Source organism: Glandiceps talaboti, chromosome 6 (assembly GCF_964340395.1).
Source record: "Glandiceps talaboti chromosome 6, keGlaTala1.1, whole genome shotgun sequence".
NCBI classification, from domain to species: domain Eukaryota; kingdom Metazoa; phylum Hemichordata; class Enteropneusta; family Spengelidae; genus Glandiceps; species Glandiceps talaboti.
This window is the reverse complement of record NC_135554.1, coordinates 19,902,378-19,925,900: the sequence shown is the minus strand read 5'-3', so window position 1 is coordinate 19,925,900 and position 23,523 is coordinate 19,902,378. Positions and strand designations below refer to the sequence as shown.

At 33.4% G+C, this 23,523-nt stretch overlaps 1 protein-coding gene across 1 annotated transcript in view; it reads left to right on the top strand.

Annotated features, from left to right (window-relative positions):
- Nucleotides 1–932: 932 nt before the first annotated feature.
- Nucleotides 933–23,523, top strand: part of LOC144436742 (3',5'-cyclic-AMP phosphodiesterase 4D-like) — a 64,600-nt gene continuing 42,009 nt past the window's right edge. The window contains exon 1 of the mRNA XM_078125599.1: nucleotides 933–1,119. Within this exon, the coding sequence (XP_077981725.1) occupies nucleotides 1,058–1,119 (62 nt within the window). The 5' untranslated portion in view covers nucleotides 933–1,057. The remainder of the gene's footprint in view (nucleotides 1,120–23,523) is intronic.

The following is a 23,523-nucleotide window of genomic DNA, read 5'->3' as shown; positions in this document are numbered from 1 at the left end:
TTCATGTTAAAAAAATCCCCCGGAAATACTTTTTTACTTTTAGTCACCATTCATACTTCGTTATTAAAATCAGCCAGAGTGAAAATAAGGTCCAAGCAAAACAACCAGTTTCCCTTTTCAGTGAAAATTATATTCCAGGTTGCGAATATTATAAGTGTCAAGTGCTAAATAATGCACTGATGTAAGAGTGTGTTTGCTAATAAGTCTAGGTAAAAACTACCAGGGTTACCATGTCATTTTACCTGAATTTTACCCCAGGGTTCCCAAACAAAATTACTATAGACTCTATGTGGAGACACTGCCATATTTTGCCCTCTCTCTCTTTCTGTTATTAGGATCTCCCAACGGTTAAACCTTAGCAAAATAAAAGTAATACATTTTATGTAGAATTAGTTTTTATTGATTCTTTTATGTCAAATTACATATTTGATTTGGTATTGATTTTATTATAGTGTCAAATTTTTTATTTTTCATTTTTTTTATACTGAAAGAATTTGAAGTACAAATGATCTTTCTTTTGAGTTTGATTTCATGATTTATATAAAGATATTAGGAGGATAAATAATCTATAGAAATTCATACTGATTGTAGTTTTGTAAAATCAGAAATGTGTGTGGACCCGGTGTGTAGAAACGTAACCTAGAAAAGGTTACAATAGCTGGAATTGAATCACAGAGGTCAAAGTTCGGTCAACTGATAGGGACAAACTGTTGTGTTGTGATGTAATTGATGTTTAGATTGCCAAAAGAAAGTTTTCTATAGATTTAGTGATTTGTATACATAGTATTTAACTGTCTTAATTACCAGATCCCTGTTATGCAAAACGAGGTGACACCTCATGGTTTAGTGTAGAGGGCACACCATTATTCCCAATCCAATCATAATATGAAAGCCTATAGTCATTAACATAACAGATGTGTATGGTGTTGGTGAGCTGACGGCAGCGGGTATGTCAGCCCACTGTTTGCTGTGCAAACCAGCCGGATCTAACAACTCCATACTTCTGGAAACTTACACTGTTTGTAGTTGAACGTGTCAAGAACCAGTTATATCAGTCATGGATTCTAAAAAGCTGCCAAAAATGGATTTACGACTTGATTTAACGAGACTAAAACGTCGGTAAGGGTCCCTTGCATTCTCTGTGGTGATCGCTCACTACGAGGATTCCGTATGCATGTGAGATATGTTTACATGAAAGTCTTTAGAGGTTACAATTTTAGTTTTACTGTTTTCAGTCACAATTTTAGTTCTAAAAATGTTGATTGTCTTTTTAATGTACTTCTTAGAAAATATGACATGTTAGTATTATGTTGCGCTTAGATGAATACTTAATAAGCATGAAAGTGGCAATGCTGCTGATAGTACGTACTAGATTCTCCGTAGGCCAGGAATGGTTGTGTTAAAACCGTACAACTCCCTTTCACCGTAAAGACTCAAGTTAGTTAGTCCGCTGTGATTGCTTTAATGCTTCATTGCATCCATTCAGTGCAGCTGACATTAGTTTGATGATGTAACAGACAATCAAACCACTGTTTTTGTCTCAGTAGGGATTACATGCATGTTATTTGAACCATTGCATGAAACAAATTTTTTTTTTGTAAACCGTGGCTTATTGTGCATCATCAGTTGTCCAATAATAATACCTTCATTTTTACATGTACTACTCAATGTAAGCTGCAATTGTATGTGTTTCAATGATAACTGCTGAAATCCTGCAGTATTGCCATGCCGATCCTAATCAGTACAGTTTCATCACCATAGCGATGAATTCACCAGTGATCTACAAAAATTATCAAGTATGTATTAACCACAGATTAGGGAGAGCAAAATCCTGCGTTCTTTCTTTGATGTACAAAACTGTATCATTGTGGTAACCGCAATGCTGATCATGCATGTTAACCCTTAAATCATCTTCTTGTAAATTCTAACTCTAAAATGTCTACTAAGTGTATATACTTCAAGCCCTTTCGTCTCCAGGCATAGACATTATTTTAGTATATATATATATATAGGAACTTTACTCAGTGAAGGTTTCTGTTAAAAGCCCTGCTGTTTCACTTGACCTTTAACCTGCATCAGTAGTGCATTCATGTATGTATATTCAGAATTCACACATTTCATTTTAAAAAAAAAGATCATGTGAGAAATTAGAATGAATTTGTACATAAATTCTTGTAATTTTATCACATGCAGTGACACTCAATGCATAGATGCATGTTAATTACCTCACTGGCAGTTTCCATGGTTTCTTTATAACATCAGACTGGTATGTTTATGGGGGAAATTTTCATTTTAACTGATCTGTAGCGTTTGTAACCAAGGGTTTTGATTTTAAAAGCAAAAAAAATGCTAGATGCAATTGTCACAACTATGCAAATTGCTACGCATTTATGTTATGAAACTGTTCTAAAACTTTCGCAAAAACACTGAATATTTGCGATGAATGGAAATTATTGAATGTTGTATTCCGATATCATTTCCTGAGTAGTTTCGCTGTGACTTAATAGTTTAGCAATACTTGGTGCGTTGATAAATATTAGACTCCTTTCTGCGCAAGCCCATGAATTTTAAGCAAAACACAATTTGATGCAGATACATCTAATGTGAATTAATTTCTTCAATTAAGTTTCTGTTGGATGTTAATTCTAAAACCGAAAGCAGTAAATTAAAGCACAGGACATGTATGAATGAAACTTATCAAATTATGTATAATGATAAGATTCCTGCGGATGAAAGATTCTGTAAATTTTGTCAAAATATGGTAGAAGATGAATTTCATCATTTAATTATTTGTTCTCATTACATAAATGAGAGAAAGAAACTTTTTTCTTCTTTTTCATTAAGTAATTACAATTTTCATTCCTTAGATAACAAAAGTAAATTTTTACATATTTTGTCTGCAGATGATAAACTTTCTCTTGGAAACTTTCTTTGTTAATGTAAAAAATATAGCAGTTGGCTAAATGATTGTATTTTATTTACTTATTTTTGTATGCTTTACCATGCTCGCTAAAGCATGATGTTACGCAAAATAGATTGATTGATAATATTCAGATATCATTTCTTCTTAACTTTTCACCTTGATCCTAAATTATAGCAATACTGTTTCTGAACGTAGTGTTTAAGACACTCTACAATATTAGACTGATACACACAATAAGATGTTGAGAAGGCAGGTGTTTCATTATCTTGACAATACTGTTTTGTGACTTGTAGTGTTATACACAGTATTTGCCCTTTTTTTTTACAACACATGACATTATTACACCCACATATATATAATCACATGTTGAGAAAGTGTCAATTGTCAGCACATTTCTAAATCGCAGCATTACGGTTTTGTGACTTGGTGCCCTCTAAGCCAATTTGACGCACCGCAGAGATGCACACAATTTCTAGTGATGCACCAAAATTTGGGGTTTCCCTTAGCTCTTACTATATGTGGGTCGACTCACAAGAAATTCCAGTTTTTCTCATTTTGACTCACCAAAAACAAAATTTGGCTATCATTAGACGGCAGACTGCAGTGTATGTGTTGTTGCACATTAGTCAGAAGATGGCAAACATGTACACCACTGCATAAACATATGTTGAGAATTTAGCATCATATTTCTAAAACATTGTGTTACTGTTTTGTGACTTTAATAGTGTTATTTACACATGGTTGCCATCTTCTGACTTGTACAATACAAGCATAATCAGATGTTTTTAGAAAGACTGCAAAGGTGAAGCAAGGGACACCATATCATCTTATATCATGTGACATGTCAATACTTGTACACGTACATTCATCACACTACAACAGCTGAGCTGTCAAACTGTCAGGCGTTATTTTATAGTTTTCAGGGACTATGATTATATAAAAGTCCTTGATTTCTTTTAATGGATTTGAGATAATATCGTTCGTACTTTGGAGCTCCCATCATCTCCAATGATCCAGTAACAATTTGTGAATAAGTTATTTAGATCCATTAACTTGGGGATTAAAAAAAATGCCAAAAAAAGGGGAGAAAATATAGCCCCCAGTAAAATTCCAATGCTAAAGGTTTATTTATTAGTTGATGTTTTGACTTCAGATTGTAACTTCTGACATTGTTAGTTAACTGCATATGTAAAGCAAATGGATCATTTACATTTTGTATTATTAATACAGTGAAATTACTAAAAGCCCGCAAGAAGAAAATTCAACCATTAATAATCAGACCACAGTTTTATTTCATGAAATTCATTTTTGTTTGCCATTGTCTGTAACTGCAGTCACCAATTTTAACCCATTAGCCATTAATTCAAGTACCATTGATTTAAGGATCCAATACGATAAAAATAAAGTTACGAGAAATAACAGTTTCTTGGATAATATCAAAATTGAGTGAGAAAACTAAAATCCTGGCAAGAATTTCATTTCTAACAGGAGTTAATTCTACAAGAAATTGTCTTTCTTGTAGAGTCACACTGCGCACTACAAGAAAGAAAAACTGAAAATTTCATGGTAAGCTTGCAAAAAAGGAAAAATTCTAGCAGACTCAAAATGTTGTGAATATAAATAAGCAAAGTGGTCAGAACATAATGAGTTTCATCTGCATCTTACGAAACAAAATTTTTTAAATTCGAAACAAAATGGCAATAAAATCACTGTAACTGATGCAGCTCAGAATACTAGAGACGTACAGAAAAATGGGGATGTGAATGTTGAGTCATTTCAATTTCAACCGCAAGGTTAGTTCTTCCTAATAGCCGTCTGCGTGACTACAGCTTTCACTCGAATTCACAGAGCAATGTGCGGTAAATTGAAAATTCATAAAGATCGATATTGTTGAGTGTATTGTCAATAGAGGTGATGTTATTAATGACAGATAAATAGAATGTAATTTGTTTTGAGATATAACACCTGTTTTCATTAAAATTAGCTTCATTCTTTGAAAGCACAACAAATGAAACTGTAACAATATTTGTAATACTCCTGATAATGTGTGATTTTAGCAGCTGACATTTGGAGTAGCAGACTAGCTGACTCCGGTAGAAAGTAAATGTCATTATCTCACATGCAATACTCCTGTTACATTCTACTCACAGTGTAGTGCTAATGGGTGATTATTCCCACCTGAGAGGTGATATGGCATAGTAAAGCAGTGATAAAGACACACCTGATATGTGATATGGCTCATCACAGAGTGTGATAAGACAGACATGTTAGGCAATATAATAGGCTACATAGGTAATAAGACAGACCTGATGTGTGATATATATATGGTGCATGGGTGATAAGACAGCTGTATAGACTTGATTATGTGATATTACACACCACATAGGTTAAGACATACCTGATGTGTGATATAGCGCACCATATAGGTGATAAGACAGACCTGTGTGATATATAATCCAGGTGATAAGATAGATCTGATGTGTTGTTTATGGCATTGGCATACCCAATGTGTGATAAGACAGACCTGATATGTGATATAGCACACCCAATGTGTGATAAGACAGACCTGATATGTGATATAGCACACCCAATAGGTGATAAGACAGACCTCATATGTCATATGCATGTCAATGTGATATATGGCATAATGTCACAATGTGGGATAAGATAGACCTGATTTGTGATACAATGGCATACCTGCAATAGCCTATAGGTGATAAAACAGATATGATGTATGATATATAGCATACCCAGTAGGTGACACAATGAAAATCATAATGCCTGAAACAAAACGTCGCCTGGCTCAACAAATTTGTTACTAACATTTCTACAGGTTTTTTTTGTCTGGCCAGACAAAACTATCTCTGTCATGTTGTGAATCTTCTTTGACTGTCTTGATAAAAACCTAATTAATATTTCGTCTGGCACGACTTGAACTGAATTACTATTGATACATGTTAGTCAATTGGCTGTGTCAAAAATATCAAAGAATGCGCCAAACCTTAGGTTTACCAGGCAGGGACATATACATTTGGCAATGATCTCCTAAGATATTGGTAGCTCGCGCAAAGAAAGTGTAACAATATTGGTAAAGTTATCTGTCACGCCAGACGACTGGCGAAACGCTGTTGGTAAGATTTTTGTCTAGTGAGACGATAGAATGTAGCAATTATTATGTTAATGAGATTTTTGTCAGTTTATGATTTTCTTTGTAATTAGACAGACCTGATATGTGATGCATATTTATAGGTGGGAAAAGGCAGACCTGATGTATGATATAGAACACAATGTACTGTATAGATATTACAACATTAACTTGGGTGAGCCGATACCATGACATTATAATGTCAGACATGGCTGATAACACCTAGCTGTATCGGTGATATATATATGGCAACACCACTTCTGTGCAAACACACCTGCAGTGTTCAGTTAAAGTAGGGGATTAGAAGTCCACATGTTTTAGGTGTAATATATTTGCTTTAAAACTGCACACCCAATAAAAATGACCCTGAAAGGCCTGTTTAGTTTTTAATGACCTGCAGGTACTTATGAACTGGGGATTTTGCAGACACATATTCAAATAGCCATACCTCAAATTGTTGTGTTACTAAGTCTAAATGTTAAACCATCATGTGGATCAAAATGTTGTAGAAGCGACCTGTAGGGTTTAATTGTCATAGTCTGGATGCCATTGGTCTCTGTGAGTGCACGGATGTGTAAATCATAACAATAACCATATAAGGACTAGGCTAGGATTGTGATGAAAATACTGATTTTATTGTAGCATGCACTGTCATAAAAATTCTTGCCAAGTTGGTGTTCATATGATCTGTCCACATTACTAAGATCAAAGTGGTGTTGGAATTGTATGCTGATTATATATATATTATACACATCAACATTTTTAGTTTGACTGTGAGTTGGTCCATATCCATAAATGATCTTAAGATTTCTCTAAATTACAGGGTGAAGAGATGAATTGATATCACATGTAGCATTTAGACTAGTATGTCCAGTATGATGTATTTAGAAAATGAAATTCACCCACCAAGTGTAAGAGTTAATATTTGTAGTTTATCTGTTTTATTTATCTATTTATTTATAAATGGCAATTGTTGAATCCACAAAATGGGTTTTCATGCAATTGCAAAAAAAATAAATAAATAAATAAATAAATAAATTACATAAAAAAATGTTACAGATACAAATATTATGCAACAATATGGAATATATAGAGAGGAGTGGGGGAATTAATACAGAAGTCATTTTAGATTGATGGACTATTTGCAACAGAGAATGCCCTGTGTCTATTGTAGTCTAAATATTTATTCTACATCTTAGCTTGAAGTCCACTGGATATGTGTTCCTGTGTAGATGTGGAAGTCTGTTTTCATCTAGAAATTTTTGGTTTTACGAAATAGACTTTTCTACTGAGTAGGTCTAATATTAGATAATGAAATTCAATAACAAGTGTAAGTTTGAAATATAAATATTTACTTTTACGTCTTAGCATGATGTCAGATGCTTTTCTGGCTGGACATGGTCACTTGTGTACATATACTCTGAGAAATGTACATTTGTGCAGAGTAAGGTTGAATATTTAAGAAATTCACCCACCAAGTGTAAGTTTGAAATGTAAATATTTACTCTTAATCTTAGCTTGGGGTCAGTTCTTACTATAAGTATAAGTCTATCAAGATTTGTTTTACAAAAATGTTTGGCCAGATTTTGGTATCTATACAAACTTGCGAATATTTTGGTGAGAATTTATCACATATGAACAGTCCGCTAGTCTAGTTCTTATACAATGTATTATGATTACTATGATCATCTCCACTCATATATTGGGAAAGTCGTTATTCTAGCACAGAAATCTGTGCTACCCCACTAGGTGAAGGATAAACGACTCATGTCAGTAGTAATCCATCACTTGACAGGCAGTTGCAATTGGTTAATTTCTTTAGACAATTGCTCATTAATCGAACTCAGCCATCTCCCCAGTCTGAAACTAAAATCACATGGGAATGCGATAACTGTCGTTGTCATGTTTTATGTGAATGCAGTTGGGGATAGCACAGATTTCTGTTTTGAATAACGACTTTCCCTATACATGAGTGGAGATGATCATAGTAATTGTAACATGTTGTAATTATACATAAGGAACAAGACTAACAGTTGGTTGGCTATATGTTCATGCAAGGAATAGCTGTCGGGTCAGAATCTGAAGATCTCAGGAAAATCAGATTCAAACTCAACGGCTTTTCTCTAGATTAACAGTAGGCTAGCAAGAAAAAACTGTACATAAAAGTTTACTCAAAATCTGTGTCTTGTGAGTCAAATAGACCAGCATAATATTCTTCAATCCATAGGAATTATTATCACTTTTCTTTGTGTTATTTGAAAGAAAAGAAGAAACAAAGTGAAACTTCTGTTAAAAATAAATGATTTTACTCGCGATACCACAGCATTCTTCTTTTCATGATTTTATATAAAAACAAGACAGATGAGTAAGAAAAAATTTCAAAAATATTCGAAAACTGCTTCCAGTTGACATCTTCATCCCTGTATTCTAAAATATTATAAAATGTAATATTAATAAATTTAACAACAAATTATTATAATAATTATTATTATTTTGTGGTATAAAAAATGTACCCTAAATTTCTTGAGTAAAGTAAAACCAAACAAACGCTGTTGCTTAGCAATATACATCATCTGCTCTCTTTGATTTATAAGATATATTAAGCTCCTACATATAATCTAAATTAATTGTAACAACAGTGATATTCAGGAAGTACAGCATGAGATGAATGCACTTTGTGAAGTATTTTCATGCTTCTGGTGATATAAATTCACAGGAGATCCTATCAGATTGTGAACCAATTCAGCATAAAGTGTTTATTGATTACTTATGGGAATAATTTCCTGAGACTTGATCAATCTGAGCAAATACACACATAGACACATTTAGAATTGTTGATATTACTAGCAGACACACTGTACACAAGGTAATACAGTGGTGGTGGAGATGCTATGGAATTTTGTTGTTTAGAGGGGAATACCACTCCAGGAAAAAAGATGTATTTTCATAAACTTTGGTTCTCAGGGGAGTCATTTTATGACTTCACATCACATAAATTTTGTGCAATTGCCAAGAAACACCAAATTGGAACTCTATTTCACCTTTCTTGTTCTCACATTACTCCACCACTGCCCCTGGGACATAAAGGACAAACGCACAATGCCACAAAAGCTCAATAAACAAACTTCTGTCGTTTTATAGGAGAGGGAGGGGGTTTGGCATCAGTGTGATTGCTGAATTTCATTTTCGCACTTCTAACCAAATTTGGAGGGAAAATTTTCACTCCTTCAGTGATAACAGCTTTTGTAGTCTATTGAGATGTTGATAAGTTGATAACTTCATTTTCGCACTTCTAACCAAATTTGGACAGAAAATTTTCACTCCTTCAGTGATAACAGCTTTTGTAGTCTATTGAGATGTTGATAAGTTGATAAAAATTTACTTCTAATGTGAGATGTGGTACTGGGTTTCTGGTAGTATTATGTTTACAATCATGTTTTTACATTTTATCAATCGTAGTGATGTGACCACAGTGGTTTTCATCACAGTTTACATCATGTATAAACGTTTGATGTGCACTAGTGAACGTTTGTTTAGGGGGTCTTTGACCTAAATGAATGATGTTTGTTTGTTGAGCTTGTGTGACATTGTGTGATCGACCCAGAGCAAACATGCATATTTATTAGATGCACGCTGAATATTCATAAGTAATTGTTTAAAGGTAATAAGCACTTAATAATCATGAATATTCACTGACTGTGTACATCTAATACATATGTATGTCTGCTAAGTCCAGTGCGGCAATGATGGACCAGTGTGAGAACAACAAAGGTGAAATAGAGTTTCAATTTGGCGTTCTTTGGCAATCGGGCAAAATGTATGTAATCAGAAATCATGAAATGACTCTCCAGAATCCAAAGTTTATGCAAATACCTTTATTTCCTGGAATGGCCTTCACGATAAGCTATAATGTACAGTTGCTTTTTAAGTAAGACTGAGACCATGTCATATCCAGTTCCATCAAACATACTAATGTACAAACTATAATGGCGTACATTTGTAGATCTATCTGTGGCATCAAATCTCAGCTAAGATCGCGATCAGGGGGGGGGGGGGATATGATTTAAAGCTGTATTAAAAATGAGTGGGCTGTAGTGTTCTTAGACTAACTAATGGCGTAGGATGACACTTTTGATCACGACTTTCTATTCAATAACCTGAGCTGAGTTGACATACTTTTGGTGACCTGAAAGTATTTAAATCACTGAACAGGCTGTGAAAGCCAGAGTGTTTATAACAGCTAAGGAGCCTAAAGGGAAGTGTTTCAAACATATACTATTGCATTTTGTTGAGACCCTCTAGTTTTCTTCTTTTTTAAAAATTATTGTATTCAAAAGCATCACTGTTCTGTGAGCAAGGAAGGCAGTTTTTTCAGTTTTTTGAGAGAAACATATGCCTATTCTATTAAAGGCTGTGAAAGTGATGTTAAATTATGACACCCCCCCCCCCCCCCCCCCAAAAAAAAAAAAAAAAACAACAAAAAAAACAATCCAAATTAGCATTACACTATTTAAAACACATAAATGTATGCAAAGTTTGGCAAGGAAATGAAAGGGCAAGCAAAACCATATAAAGTCAATTTGGTTAGGTTGCAGAATACAATATAACTGTATAAGTAAAAGTAATGACACCCATTACAGTCCCAGTCATAACAAAACTATAAAATAATACTTCCTTCTTTGTTAATGGGGGATATCCTTTGCTAGGTTTGTTTTCTTTCTCACTTTACTGGTACTGTATTGGTTTATGTTACCCAAATAAACCAAACCAGTCTTAGGCAGTAAATCATTTCCTAACAATACAAACCACACAATGTAGGCTGTTGAAATGTCAGCAGTGCGTAGCTTAGCTAGCTCCTATACAGTGTACATTGATACATGGTGTGTGTGTGTGACATTCAACTAATGACAATCCCTTCTTACTTTGCATTTAGGGTGTGTAAACAAATTGTCCAAAATTTGACTATTCTCACTAACAAATATGAAATGTTTAGGGAATTTGATACAAAAATGGAAAACCAAGTAGACTTGCAAGTTTTCAGAAATCTGTACTAAGTACTTATACAGTGTGGATACATGGGGGGTCATTCAACTATTAGTCTAGGTGCTATTCTTGGCATCAAGCTCTCAAGAGTCTGATCAATTGACACCATGGGTAGCATCAAATCTATACAACTCTAGAAGATAAGGACTTCTTGCCTTGGGTGTAGATTTATTGTTTATTAAGTAAATCTTATGTATTTAATTATTCATGCAAGCAAAATATAATGCTAGGAGGATATATAGGAGATTTAACACATGTGCAATGAAAAGAAGTGAAAAGTTGAACTTTTGAGAAATTCAGGGGAAAAAAATGATTTCAACATAAACTTTGAACACTGTAACACAATCAAAGTCGACATAAAACTTTTGAACAACATGAAAACATTGAGCATGCACGTAAAGAAAATCAATAAAAAAAAAAATCACATTCAACATTAAGAAAAATGAATTGTTAATAAAAAGAAACATTAAACACCTGCACTTAACATTTATGACTTCTCACAAATCAGACAAAGATGGAGATCAGACAATTGGTTGTAAAATTTGTTTTATCACTTTATCAATAAAGATGTGGTTTTTCTAGATGAGGATTATAAAGGCGACAATGATTTGAAATGATAATATATTTCAAGTCATAAGTATTTGGTTTGAATAGAGTCCTTTGTCAGTTTAATAATTAGTTGAAATATTCCACCACTACTACCATCTATGACTTGTTTTTGTAGAGTTGTTGTTTACTCTGGATTGTAAATTGACAGCACCTAACAGTACTTATCAAATAACAAACAACCGACAAGTGCAAGTTATGCGACTGTACATGTATGTACAGCAACCTAGTTTTTAATGGTGACCCAACACTACAAGATTACATATATTTATATGGAATAATATCAGATTTTGTAGATGTAGTTCTCTGTGGACACTATAAGCCGTATAGTCGTAGGTGTTATGTAGGAGTTTATACCAACATTGCTACGGCAGTTAGGATTTCCCTAGTGATTATACTTCATTAATTATACAAGATGTTTTGATTTTATACCGTGCTCAAGTTCCCCTAATCTGTAATAGATAGTCAACGAGTTCAGGAGGGTTACAAGCCAATAAACGAGGGGGCATAGCCCCCGAGTTTTTGGCACATAACCCTACCGAATGAGTTGTCTATCTTACTTATACCATGGCGTGATTGGCTCAAATGGATTTTTTTTTCAAAATTGTGTGTTTTGTATGCAAATTGAGTGCTGAACGTAATATAGGTCACACCCCTAAGAAAAAGTGGATTTTGGCTCCATATAACCAACTGAATCAAGGCCTCTGATTGGCCAAGTCGGTCTAGTCGTAGTATAAGTTCTCTTATTTTACAGCTTGCTTATAAAATGCTTGCGAGTAGAATTTTGTAATTGTTAACTTATAGAAATATTTTGCTAAAAATGTAGCACTGCATTGGTGATGGAGGCATCATATATAGTTGTTTGTTTGTCTCGCTGGATCTGTGTCTGCTATTATATATTATTATTAGCCTGGAAGCTCCAATCTTGTTTCCATGTATGTAATATATACTCATATTGGTAGTGAGTGGTTTCATAGCAGACACCAACCATTGGGGACTGTTCAGACTAATTGATTTATCTGATAGTTATAAAAAAAAAGTTGTACATATTTGACCATATATGTTAAAATTCACTCCATAATGTTTAGATTACATAATAGTTGTAATAATCTCAATTATAGATGTGTCTATTGACAATGATATACCCTAATTTGTTTAATGTCATCGTTACTATGCAAACAATAAAATATATGCTTAGCCTTGTTTAATTATAAGTTGGACTGTATACTTGAGTTTAACTTATTTTAGGTGTCATTCAGCTGAAATTCTGTTTGTGCCAAAAAAATCAACATGAAAATTGATCACTTCTCATGATAAATTCCAAACCACAGGTAATCAATTGCAGACAGATTTCAAATAAATGTAAGTGATTTACGTATAAACAAAAGTGATGTGGCTATAATAAGCAAGCTGATGTCAGAAATTCTTTATCGGCCAAACGAAAATGAAGGTCAAATGCAAAAAAAAAATGTCTCTTTGCTAAAATTGTACAGGAAAGTATGAATACAATCTGTAGTAGTATGTTATTGAATATACATGACATGTGATTTGTATTCCTAGTGTGTATGCATGTATGTATGTATGCAGGAGTGAATACTTTTTCACAATGTACGCTACTAGAAGTGATTAGCTTCGTTACCTTACCTCTATGCTAATCAAATTGTATGTAAAAAGGTCATTTGGTTGATTTCAGTCGGCGGACAATTGCGTTGGTGGTTTGATATTGAGCTGTTGAAATAGACAGTCAACTATCTGAAATTGAGTATTGTTGACAAAAAAATGATGTGTTTCGAGTTTAATGATTTACCTTTCCACCATAAGGTATGAATGAATGAATGAGGAGTAATGTTTTCATGTTGCCTAGCAACTGTATACTTTACATGATAAGTAACCTACCTAATAACAAAACAGCCATATAATGTATTAAATTTGTTTTTACATACTTTAAAAATACCTTTTCAAAATTTGTGATCTTAATTATTTATTCATTAACTTAAAGGTAGGATTATGCCTCCAGGACAAATTTTACTGAAAATCAAAATTTTTAAAATATCTCCAAAATTTGCCTTGTGAAAGCTTAATTGCTTGTGGTCCTTTTCAAATAGTAAAGAAATGTTTGGGTTCGTGTCTTGTTTTCACGGAAATCGGCCATCTTTTCTTTCTCCATAAAGTTGAATTAAATACAGTATCCGGTGGCCATATTGGATTCTAAAGTGTCTGAATTTTGATTACAGTTTGACCTCTATTTCAAAAGCTTGTATGGTGAACACTGATTTTTTGTCTTGACTTTAATTGAGAATTGGTTGGAGTTTTCTGGAACAAAGTGACAAAAAAACTAAAAATATTTTATTTCCAGACTGCATTTTGTGTGGAGGTTTTAGGACATGAGAGAACACACCATACATGTATATATATTTAGTGCGTTGTGTCTGTACAGAAGAAACAAGTGAATGGAGATGATTTGTAAGGCTAATATATGGTCTTAGCTTGTTTGTGTAACAGCTGTCATTTTTTTCAATCCGGCTTAGTCACCTCTTAAAAATATTGTAAGTAGGTAAAATCTAGCATCTAGTTCCCTCTACATTTTTCAAGTTTCCCCCAAAATAATAGTGTTCAATTTTTTACCAAACAATTGTAAATTTGACATTATGTACAGATCTCAGTTTTATGTTACCAGGTTCCTTAAACCCCTACCAATGAGACAGACGTCTTTAGAATTTTGGGGAAAAATAGTTGTGCAAAAGCGTACATTGAACTTAGATTTATTAGCAGTTTTTTGACTTCGTGAAGTTATTTAGGATTGAATTGCTGTAATTAAAGATTTATATGTTCGTGTTAAAAAAAAGCGTTGTGACATGCAGCAATGCGTCAAAAGCTTTTTACAACATGCTAAGTTATGACGTACAGCAATGCATTCCAGTATAAAATAACATTCAGGCATACTTTACTTTTTCAATGAATTTGAATGCATGTTCAGTGCATTGCTATGGTAATGATTGTATTTACAGGATATTTCTTTTTAAAAATTTAAAAATTCCATTTCTAGAATGAGATTATGTCTGTTTTGCGGTTGGTTGGTTCATCAGCTATTAGAATTCTAGGTTATACATCTTCCCAATCCACACTACGTGTATGAAGGGAATTCAGGAATTCCCCTATGCATGTACGTCGATTTGTTTAATAGCATTAGCAAATCAACGAATTGGGATCAAATCCATCCAGAAAAATTGTCAGATGCACCCTGACTTTTAAACAGGTATGACAGCATCATGTGAGGAATTATTATCGCTTTTAGATATGTTTACTAAACATATCAATAAAAAATTTTGGATGCAATGCTGACTTTTAAAAAGGAACAAAATAGTGAGAAATTTATTCAATTGATATTCTATATACCAACAAGTTTTGAAATTGAACATCATGTATTTGTTCATGAAAAATATTCAGATTATAATGACTTAATTCTGGAATATCATTTTACAAATAATTTCAATATTTATACAATTTTTTATACATGTATGGTACTATTAAATATGTGAATAATACATTTGTTACTAATTTATTATATAAGCACTTTTGGTCCACATGCAGGTAATAATTGAGTGAAATAAAAATTTCTTACAAAAAATGTTAAATGTATTCGTTTAAAGGTAGAAATTTCCTAAAAATATTTCACTGTGTAACAAAAAGCAGAAAATTTAGGTAGAACAGTAAGTGAATTGTTCTGCATGATTGTGAAATAAAGATTCGTGATTCTCCCTACAGTGTATGTGTTTCATGCATGGAGGCAGTAGGAATTATGAATAATGCATTTCGTAGAAATACCATGTAACAAAAAGCAGGAAATTTATTTCAAACAGTACGTGAACTTACACTGCAAACTTTTGAGTAAAAAATGTAGTCTTGCTTTCTGTGTGTTTATGGAGGCAATAGGGACACATTTGGAAAACGAACGAACATCAATTTATTCGAACACAGTAAGTGATCCAGCATGTCGCATTAGACTGCGAGTCAAACTAGAATACTTGTTTTCAGTAGGTGGGTATGTTATGGGACACCTTTGGAATGCACACCTCCCTGCACTCAACAAAAAGTAAATTATTCCAACAGTAATGTAACCTCACCACACAATTTTGGAAAAAAAAAGTACAGTCTTCTTTTTGGAAATGGTGAGACACTTTTGGAACAATATACTCATAATTCCCAGTAAACATAAAAGAAAAAACATTTTTTGGAGGTAGTTAAAGAACACCTTTGAAATATAGTCGTTTGTATATGATGGTGACATATATTTAGACGATCAAGTTAGATCGATGTTTCACTGCAAGCATCCAATTCTAAGAAACATGTCCTAGATCACAGGATAGCAGATGGGAAAATGTGTCAATTGACAACCCTGTGTGTACTTCACACAAACCAAGTATTATATATATACATATCAATATCTCATCTAATTTACCTGTTTCCATGGCAGCCTGTCCATCTTCAATTACTTATGATTTTATTATAAAACTGATTAACTTGGTTTCTCTCTCTCTCTCTCTCTCTCTCTCTCTCTCTCTCTCTCTCTCTCTCTCTCTCTCTCTCTCTCTCTCTCTCTCTCTCTCTCTCTCTCTCTCTCTCTCTCTCTCTCTCTCTCTCTACATAAGTGAACTTTTATGCAAATTTTGCACTGATTTGCGATTAGGGTACTTTATGAATCGATGTACGCAATATATTACTGACAAGTACAAATTGTTCCCTTATCTGAATTGATAATGCATGAAACCAATCAAATTGTAGAGTTTTTCACCACCTTTGAGGTTAGTGTTATAGCTGTTTTCTGGATTTTGAAAAATATATCCGATAAATATCAGAGGTTGAAAACAAGATGACGTGACACTTCCTGAGCGTAAAAATGTATACTTGTTAAATTGTTACACCTCAACTGCAGGTTTCCAAAAATGTTTTAGTTCTAGCATAAGTTTACACCTGAGAGTATGAAGGATGTCAAGGTAACCCACAGAGTAAAGTTAGGAATGTACACAAATCATCATAACTATAAAACCATAGGTCTTAATTGATCTTTGCCTCTTATGATAAAAACCACTGTAGAGTACTATTTTTTGTTGCATCAGCAGAAAAATATTCTGTGAAGGACTCTGAATTAAATGTACATAAAAGATATATAGCTCAAGTCATTAAAAGCAGCTCACCTGTTAGGTCAAGCAGCGATATCCTTGATCTTTGACTGCAGTAGTTGTTTACAGTTAGCCATTTTGAATGTACTGAACAAATTATATACATGCCTGCCTAAATTATTTCAACAAAAATTCTTGTTTGACTGTAATTTTTGGCCCATCATGACACCATTTTGGACCCAAATCATAGAAATAACTCAACTCATTTTATTCCATTTGTGTCATTCCATGAAAATGTTCATGAATTTATAATAAGTCACCTATTTTTTTTTTTCATGCAAATTATCTCGTAATTGAATTACTTGAAGGTGACAGAAACTACAGATGATAAAAAAGGGAAATCTGTAAAACTAACAAATATGGTATATTAATATTGAATACAATATATCAGAAAAATTACGTTTTCTGAAAGTATGTGACACTGATAACCATTTTTGCAATACGTTAATTGACTCAGTCATGATCATGTTCAAGACTTGAATTTCTAAGTATTATGTAATGAATAGCTGTGTATTCCATAGTTTGAGAATGTATGTACTAACATAGGGTTTATGAATTACCATTATTATTGTTGTTATTAGAAAAAACAACTTTTCACTGACTATAAAATGAGCAATATCAACACAATGAGAGAGACAGACAGACAGACAGACAGACAGACAGAGACAGACAAAGGCCGTGAGAAACAAATATTATTGGATACAAAAAAAAAATCAATGATGTTCACGTTTTGTAGAATTGAGTAGTTTTGTGCATTTTATTAAATCTGAAATTTTTGTTCAAAGAATTTCCAATTGTCTGCTTTGGTATGGATGAACAGAACGAATCACCATGAATACAGTATGAAATAATATATCGTATGTTGTATGAAAAATGTCAAACTTTCAACAATCCATTAAAGTTGCAACCGTGATATTGTGTTTCTTGACAAATTGGTAAAGTGTTTGGACAAAAATATGTCCTAAGTAAATTGTAAGTCATCATATCTTTGGCAGTTATAGCAGTACAAATACACATAATGATGTAATATATAAAAATCACTATTTCAAGAACAAAATCTTGAATGATTAGAAAACAATAAAAAAAAATCACATATTATTAAACTTAATCTAGTATATTTCATCTGACTCAAAATTACATAGTTATGAAATACTCATCAAATATAAACTGTCATACAGATTATATTTAGTACATGAGGTACACAAAGACAAATTGTAGCAGTATCCATGTTTGAAGATAATCATCCTTGTCAATCACATCAGAAATGTCAAAATTTCAATACCTGAACTACAAAATAAAATGAATAAATCTACTATGTATATCAACCCTTTCAGGACTAGAAACTTTCCCGCCAAAATTTTTTAACAAAAATTCTTGTTTCTCTATAATTTTTGGAAAAAGATCAACTTTATTTTAGACCAGAATTCAAGAAATATTACTTCCCAATGAAGTAATATTCTTAAATTTTAGAAAATGTTCTTACAATCAAGTTTCTATTTATGCCAATGTCGTCTCTAGGAATGAAAGGGTTAACCATGAAATTTCTGTAGGGAACGTCAAAGCATTTGAATAAATGTGACACATTGATGCTTGTGATATTATGCAGACAAGTAAATCTGAAGTACATGAATATGCAGATTATTAAACCATGAAATTTCTACAGTGTACAAATTTACAGTGTTGTCATGTTGGAGTGCGAGACATTGATCGATGGTTGATAACACAGGTAATGAACGAATTCACAGTACAATTATATGCAGATTAATCATGAAATTTCTACAGCGTACAATGTCGCTGTGTTGGAATGTGAGGCATTGATGCGTGGCAATTAATAGCCAATGAACGAATCTACAGGACATGACTATCGTGACATTTCTACAGCGTACAACATCACCGTGTTGGAATAAATGGGAGACGTTGATGGTTGATATCACAGACAATTGATAGCCAATGAAATGTACCGTACATGAATATGCAGATTAACCATACATGACATTTCTACAGTGTACAATGTCACTGTACTGGAATGCAAGACATTGATGGTTTGATAAGAGTCAGGCAAATGAAAGCCAATGAACAAATATGCAGTACAAGATTATTGTGAAATTTCTACAGTGTATAATATCACAGTGTTGGCATAAATGTGAGGCCTTGATGGTTATCACAGACAATATAGCCAGTGAAATCTACAATACATGAATATGACGATTACTAGTAAAATTTCTCCAGCTATACAACATCAGCCGTGTTGGAATGTAAGAAGTTGATGACTGATAACGTAGCGTAACTGTCACTCAAATAATTGATGGTCATTAATTCATACATGATTCATTAGGGAATGTCATCGTAATGGTGCAAGAGTAGATAGACCACACTAAAGCAATATGTTGGCGTCATGAATTTTTTAAACATGTAATCTACGCAATTGTGCAATCATTCAAGTATCAAGAAATTCCATTAGATCTATTCTTATCGTATGACATGAATAAATTTGTACACAATTCATCACATCACGTACATCACATCATGTTAATCATAATTATTAAAATATCATATAATTAATATATAGTTTGCCATTGGACCAGGAATTTACTTTGCATTCTCGGAGCTTTGTTTGATATTTAATATGATGGGTATACGATTTGTTTTTAAGTTTTATACTGGACATTGTCTCATTCCAGATCTAGTCATTTTTGCTATAATTTATCATAATATTTGTCTCATCTACAAAATGATATTCTTTGTACTGATTTCTGTAGCATTGTATTAACTGTTTTTAAAAGGAGAACAAAGGCTGGGGTTGATTTTATCTTGGCTACACTTCTTATATATATTTTATTTATTTATTCATTTTTTTTTTTTTTTGGGGGGGGGGGATCCATTGCATCGCAGTGCCTCCTTCAACCTTGTCCTATATGTGTATTGGGACTAGTATTTTTATTCTAATAGTGAATATTACAAGAAATGTTCATTTCATTGTCTAATTTGCATATAAATTGAAGTTTTCAAATTGAAGGACTTGAAAAAAGAAGGGTGGATTTTCAATGTTTTCTCAATGATTTGCTAGGCAGGAAAGGAAAGGAAAGTAAGATTATAAACTGATTTCATGTCTGTTCATCAGCCCACTACTAATTTGTCTGTCTGCCATGAATATCTTTCCCAGTTCATGTATGTTGATCTAAATTAACCAGATCAGACTGATGATGTCTGAACCAAAATTCCATCTTAAATCTGTAATTTTCCTGGACTGTTCTGTAATTTGACTGAATGTATTTTCAACAACACAAAAACAATTAAATCTTCTAAATTGTTTCCTTGATTGTTAAAAAGGAGTCTCCTGATATTTCAAAGAATGTGCGAGAATTGAGGAACCTGGCTAATAGAGAGTTATAATAGAGTCAGAGAACAGATAAAATGACCATAATCTCCCTTAATCGACCATCATTTTTGGGAACCTGGTAAAGCAGAGAATAATACAGATAAATTCTACTGTTTACTGCAAAATCACAGAGAACAGTTTTCTAATGTGAGGTACAACACTGCCATATATTATTATACAGTGTAGATAATTGATGTACACTCCTATATCCTTGGAACAGTTTCTACTGCTAAATAGCACTCAGTCTGCTAATTCATACACTCTTAAGTGTATAGAGAGAATTTAGATTATCATGTAGACATCCTGCCCTTGCCGTTGGCTAAACCTTGATTTACAATAATGAAGTAGCGGGGATCCCTGGATGAAAAACAGATTTCAATTGTATGAGATACAGGTTATATCGTATTTAACCTTGCCCAATAGCCGTGCTATATAATCTGCTTAATACTGCAAATTATACAGTATGATGACAGGCAAAGTTCATGTGTATATTCCAGTACTGTCGCCTAGCTTATTCCCAAGTGTTTTTTGTGTTTAATTTTGCAAGTTATATTAATATAATATTTATAACATTTGTGATATTTTTTATTAATATGATATTTTATTTGTGTTTTATATTATATTATTAATATAGTATATAATATTTATAATTGTGGGTTATGTTTGTTCTTTCTATTTATTGTACCTTTCATAATCCAACCCCCACCTCCACCCTCCCCAGTTGTTTATAAATATTAAACATTCCATACAACTGTGTTGAGATAAAATGTATACAATATGGTACCTTCAGCATGATGGCAGGCAAAGAACATTAATTTGTGCCAATGTCTATGAATATTCATAATTTGACAGATTATTTCCAAATATTTTTAGGTTTAACTGAGCCTCTTAGCCTCTAGTAGTACATGTACATGTCTCGTTGAGGCAATACAGTAATGATAATGTCGTTTTTTATATGGCGCTCTCCCACTCTGTGCTCAAAGCGCTTTACAATTATTACCCCTGGTTCGGATCCATAGCGACACAACAGCCCTTTATACTGCCTCAACTCCCTGGGGAGCATACAGTCCATTGCAGTCTTTATAAGCGCATAGGATTAAATAATTCACATTGCAACCTCTATCCTACCAGGTCCCCAATTATACAGTTGGGTTGACTAGGGCACAGTCGTGGTTTAAATCTTGCCCAAGGATTTTAGCCACTCAGAAACAAATGGCAGTGATGGCAGCAGGCTCGAACCTGCAACCTGCAGATTCCAATAAGCCGGCCACTCTAACCATTCACCCATCATGACTCCACAACCTGCAGCCTGCAAATTCCAACCAGCCCCTCTAACCATTCAACCAACATCACCCATCATGACTCCACAACCTGCAGCCTGCAGATTCCAACCAGCCCCTCTAACCATTCAACCATCATAACCCATCATGACACCACAACCTGCAGCCTGCAGATTCCAACCAGCCCCTCTAACCATTCAACCAACATGACTCTACAACCATCAATATAAAGACTCCAAGCCGGCCATGCTAACCATCCACCCATCATGACTCCACTTTATCATGATGGTAGGCAAAATATGTTTCTTTGTGTTTACAGTGACTCTAGTTGTCTGTATGACTTGATAGATTCATTATTTCATCCCAGAAAAAATACAAGTGACGGAAAGAATCATATTTTCACTAAAAATCCATGTTGTCTCCTAAATGTAACTGTTATAATTTATTTACTTAGTAGTGAATAATATTCAAATTGTAATTTTGAAGTAACTATATTTGAATTTAGTTTGATTATTTGTTTGAGATGATATAAATAGTATTTGGTGCGATGTCGTAGGTGGCGTGGAAACATCCGCCCCCCCACCCCACCAAAAGAAAAAGTAATGAAAATATTCTACTGAATTTGCTTCATTTTAATTACTTCAAGCCTTCAGCACAAGATAGACTGAAATACAGTGTAGGCATTAATTTCAAAATTGGAACAAGAACTGACAATTTTTTATTCAAATCATTTCTTTTGTTACTTAGATTTGTCTTGTGCAAAATTGCTGTTTCTGTCAAGTTACAACTCTGTATTCAGCTTGAGGATGATCTCTGTTGAATATAACTTGCTTGGAATAATGTCTTGTTTGCCTAAACTTGTAATCATGTTGTGTTGCTACTTAGACCTGCCAATAACCATGGAGTGTTTGAAACCTTACGGCTAGTATTACCTACACAAAGCATGTATATAGTAGAAAATCTCAATTGATAGCAAAGAGTCTTATCTTCTTTTCAAAACATGCCAAACTCACTCTGCATGTCTGCAATTACCGCTAGCTATAATTATGGACAAGTATTCATCAAAAATTGTAGTGCGTTGAATCGTTTGATAGTTGTTATGTCTGTCACTATGTTGATCGATTCCTTTCAGATGTCATATAAATACAGAAAATGTCCATTGTGACACTCATGATGAGACTGCAAAAATCTTTCAAGTTTAAGTTTTTCTGTGAGCATTTCAATGTATTTCTTGCTATAATTTAAGGTGTTATTGAACTGACATTCTTACGTACAACGTATGTACCAAATGAGTTCCTGAATCATCACTTTTCTGAGTTCCTGAATCATCACTTTTCTGAGGTTGCCCAAACAAAATTATGGTGCCAGAATGTGTTTTTATAATGCAGCTCAAATTGTTTCCACTAGTTTCAAACTCCCCTAGAATTTATTCATATGACCCAAGTCTCTCATAGAAGACAAAATCGTGACCTGAAAAAGGTCATTGGGAATACTAAGCTGAAACGAGGTCAGACTTGGTATCAATGACAATATCCATGTCATCACACTGTATGTGTTCAATTTATTGTTAATGTAGGTATCCTCTGTTGACTGTACTAAAGTTTGGTTTATATAATAGTAAATTAAAGAGATCTTAGGTCATACTGTAGTTACCACTGGGGATCTATTCTTCTGAAATTGATTTTTATGACTTCCAAGATGGGTAATGTGTGCATGTTTTCCATTAGTGGTGACCCTATGAATCTGTGTACAGTGATCTAAATATAGACTATTGAAAACTTTCTACCATCAAAACAACTGTAACAAAGCCAATCAAATATCAAATGATAAGCTTCATCACATATTAGCAACCAAGTGTATGAGAAACCCGTCTGTATACATACATCCATTATCTGTTGAAGAGGAAACTGTATTAAAGCCTGGAAATTTTTGCTAGTTATTTACGCTAATTTTGATGGAAAAAAAAT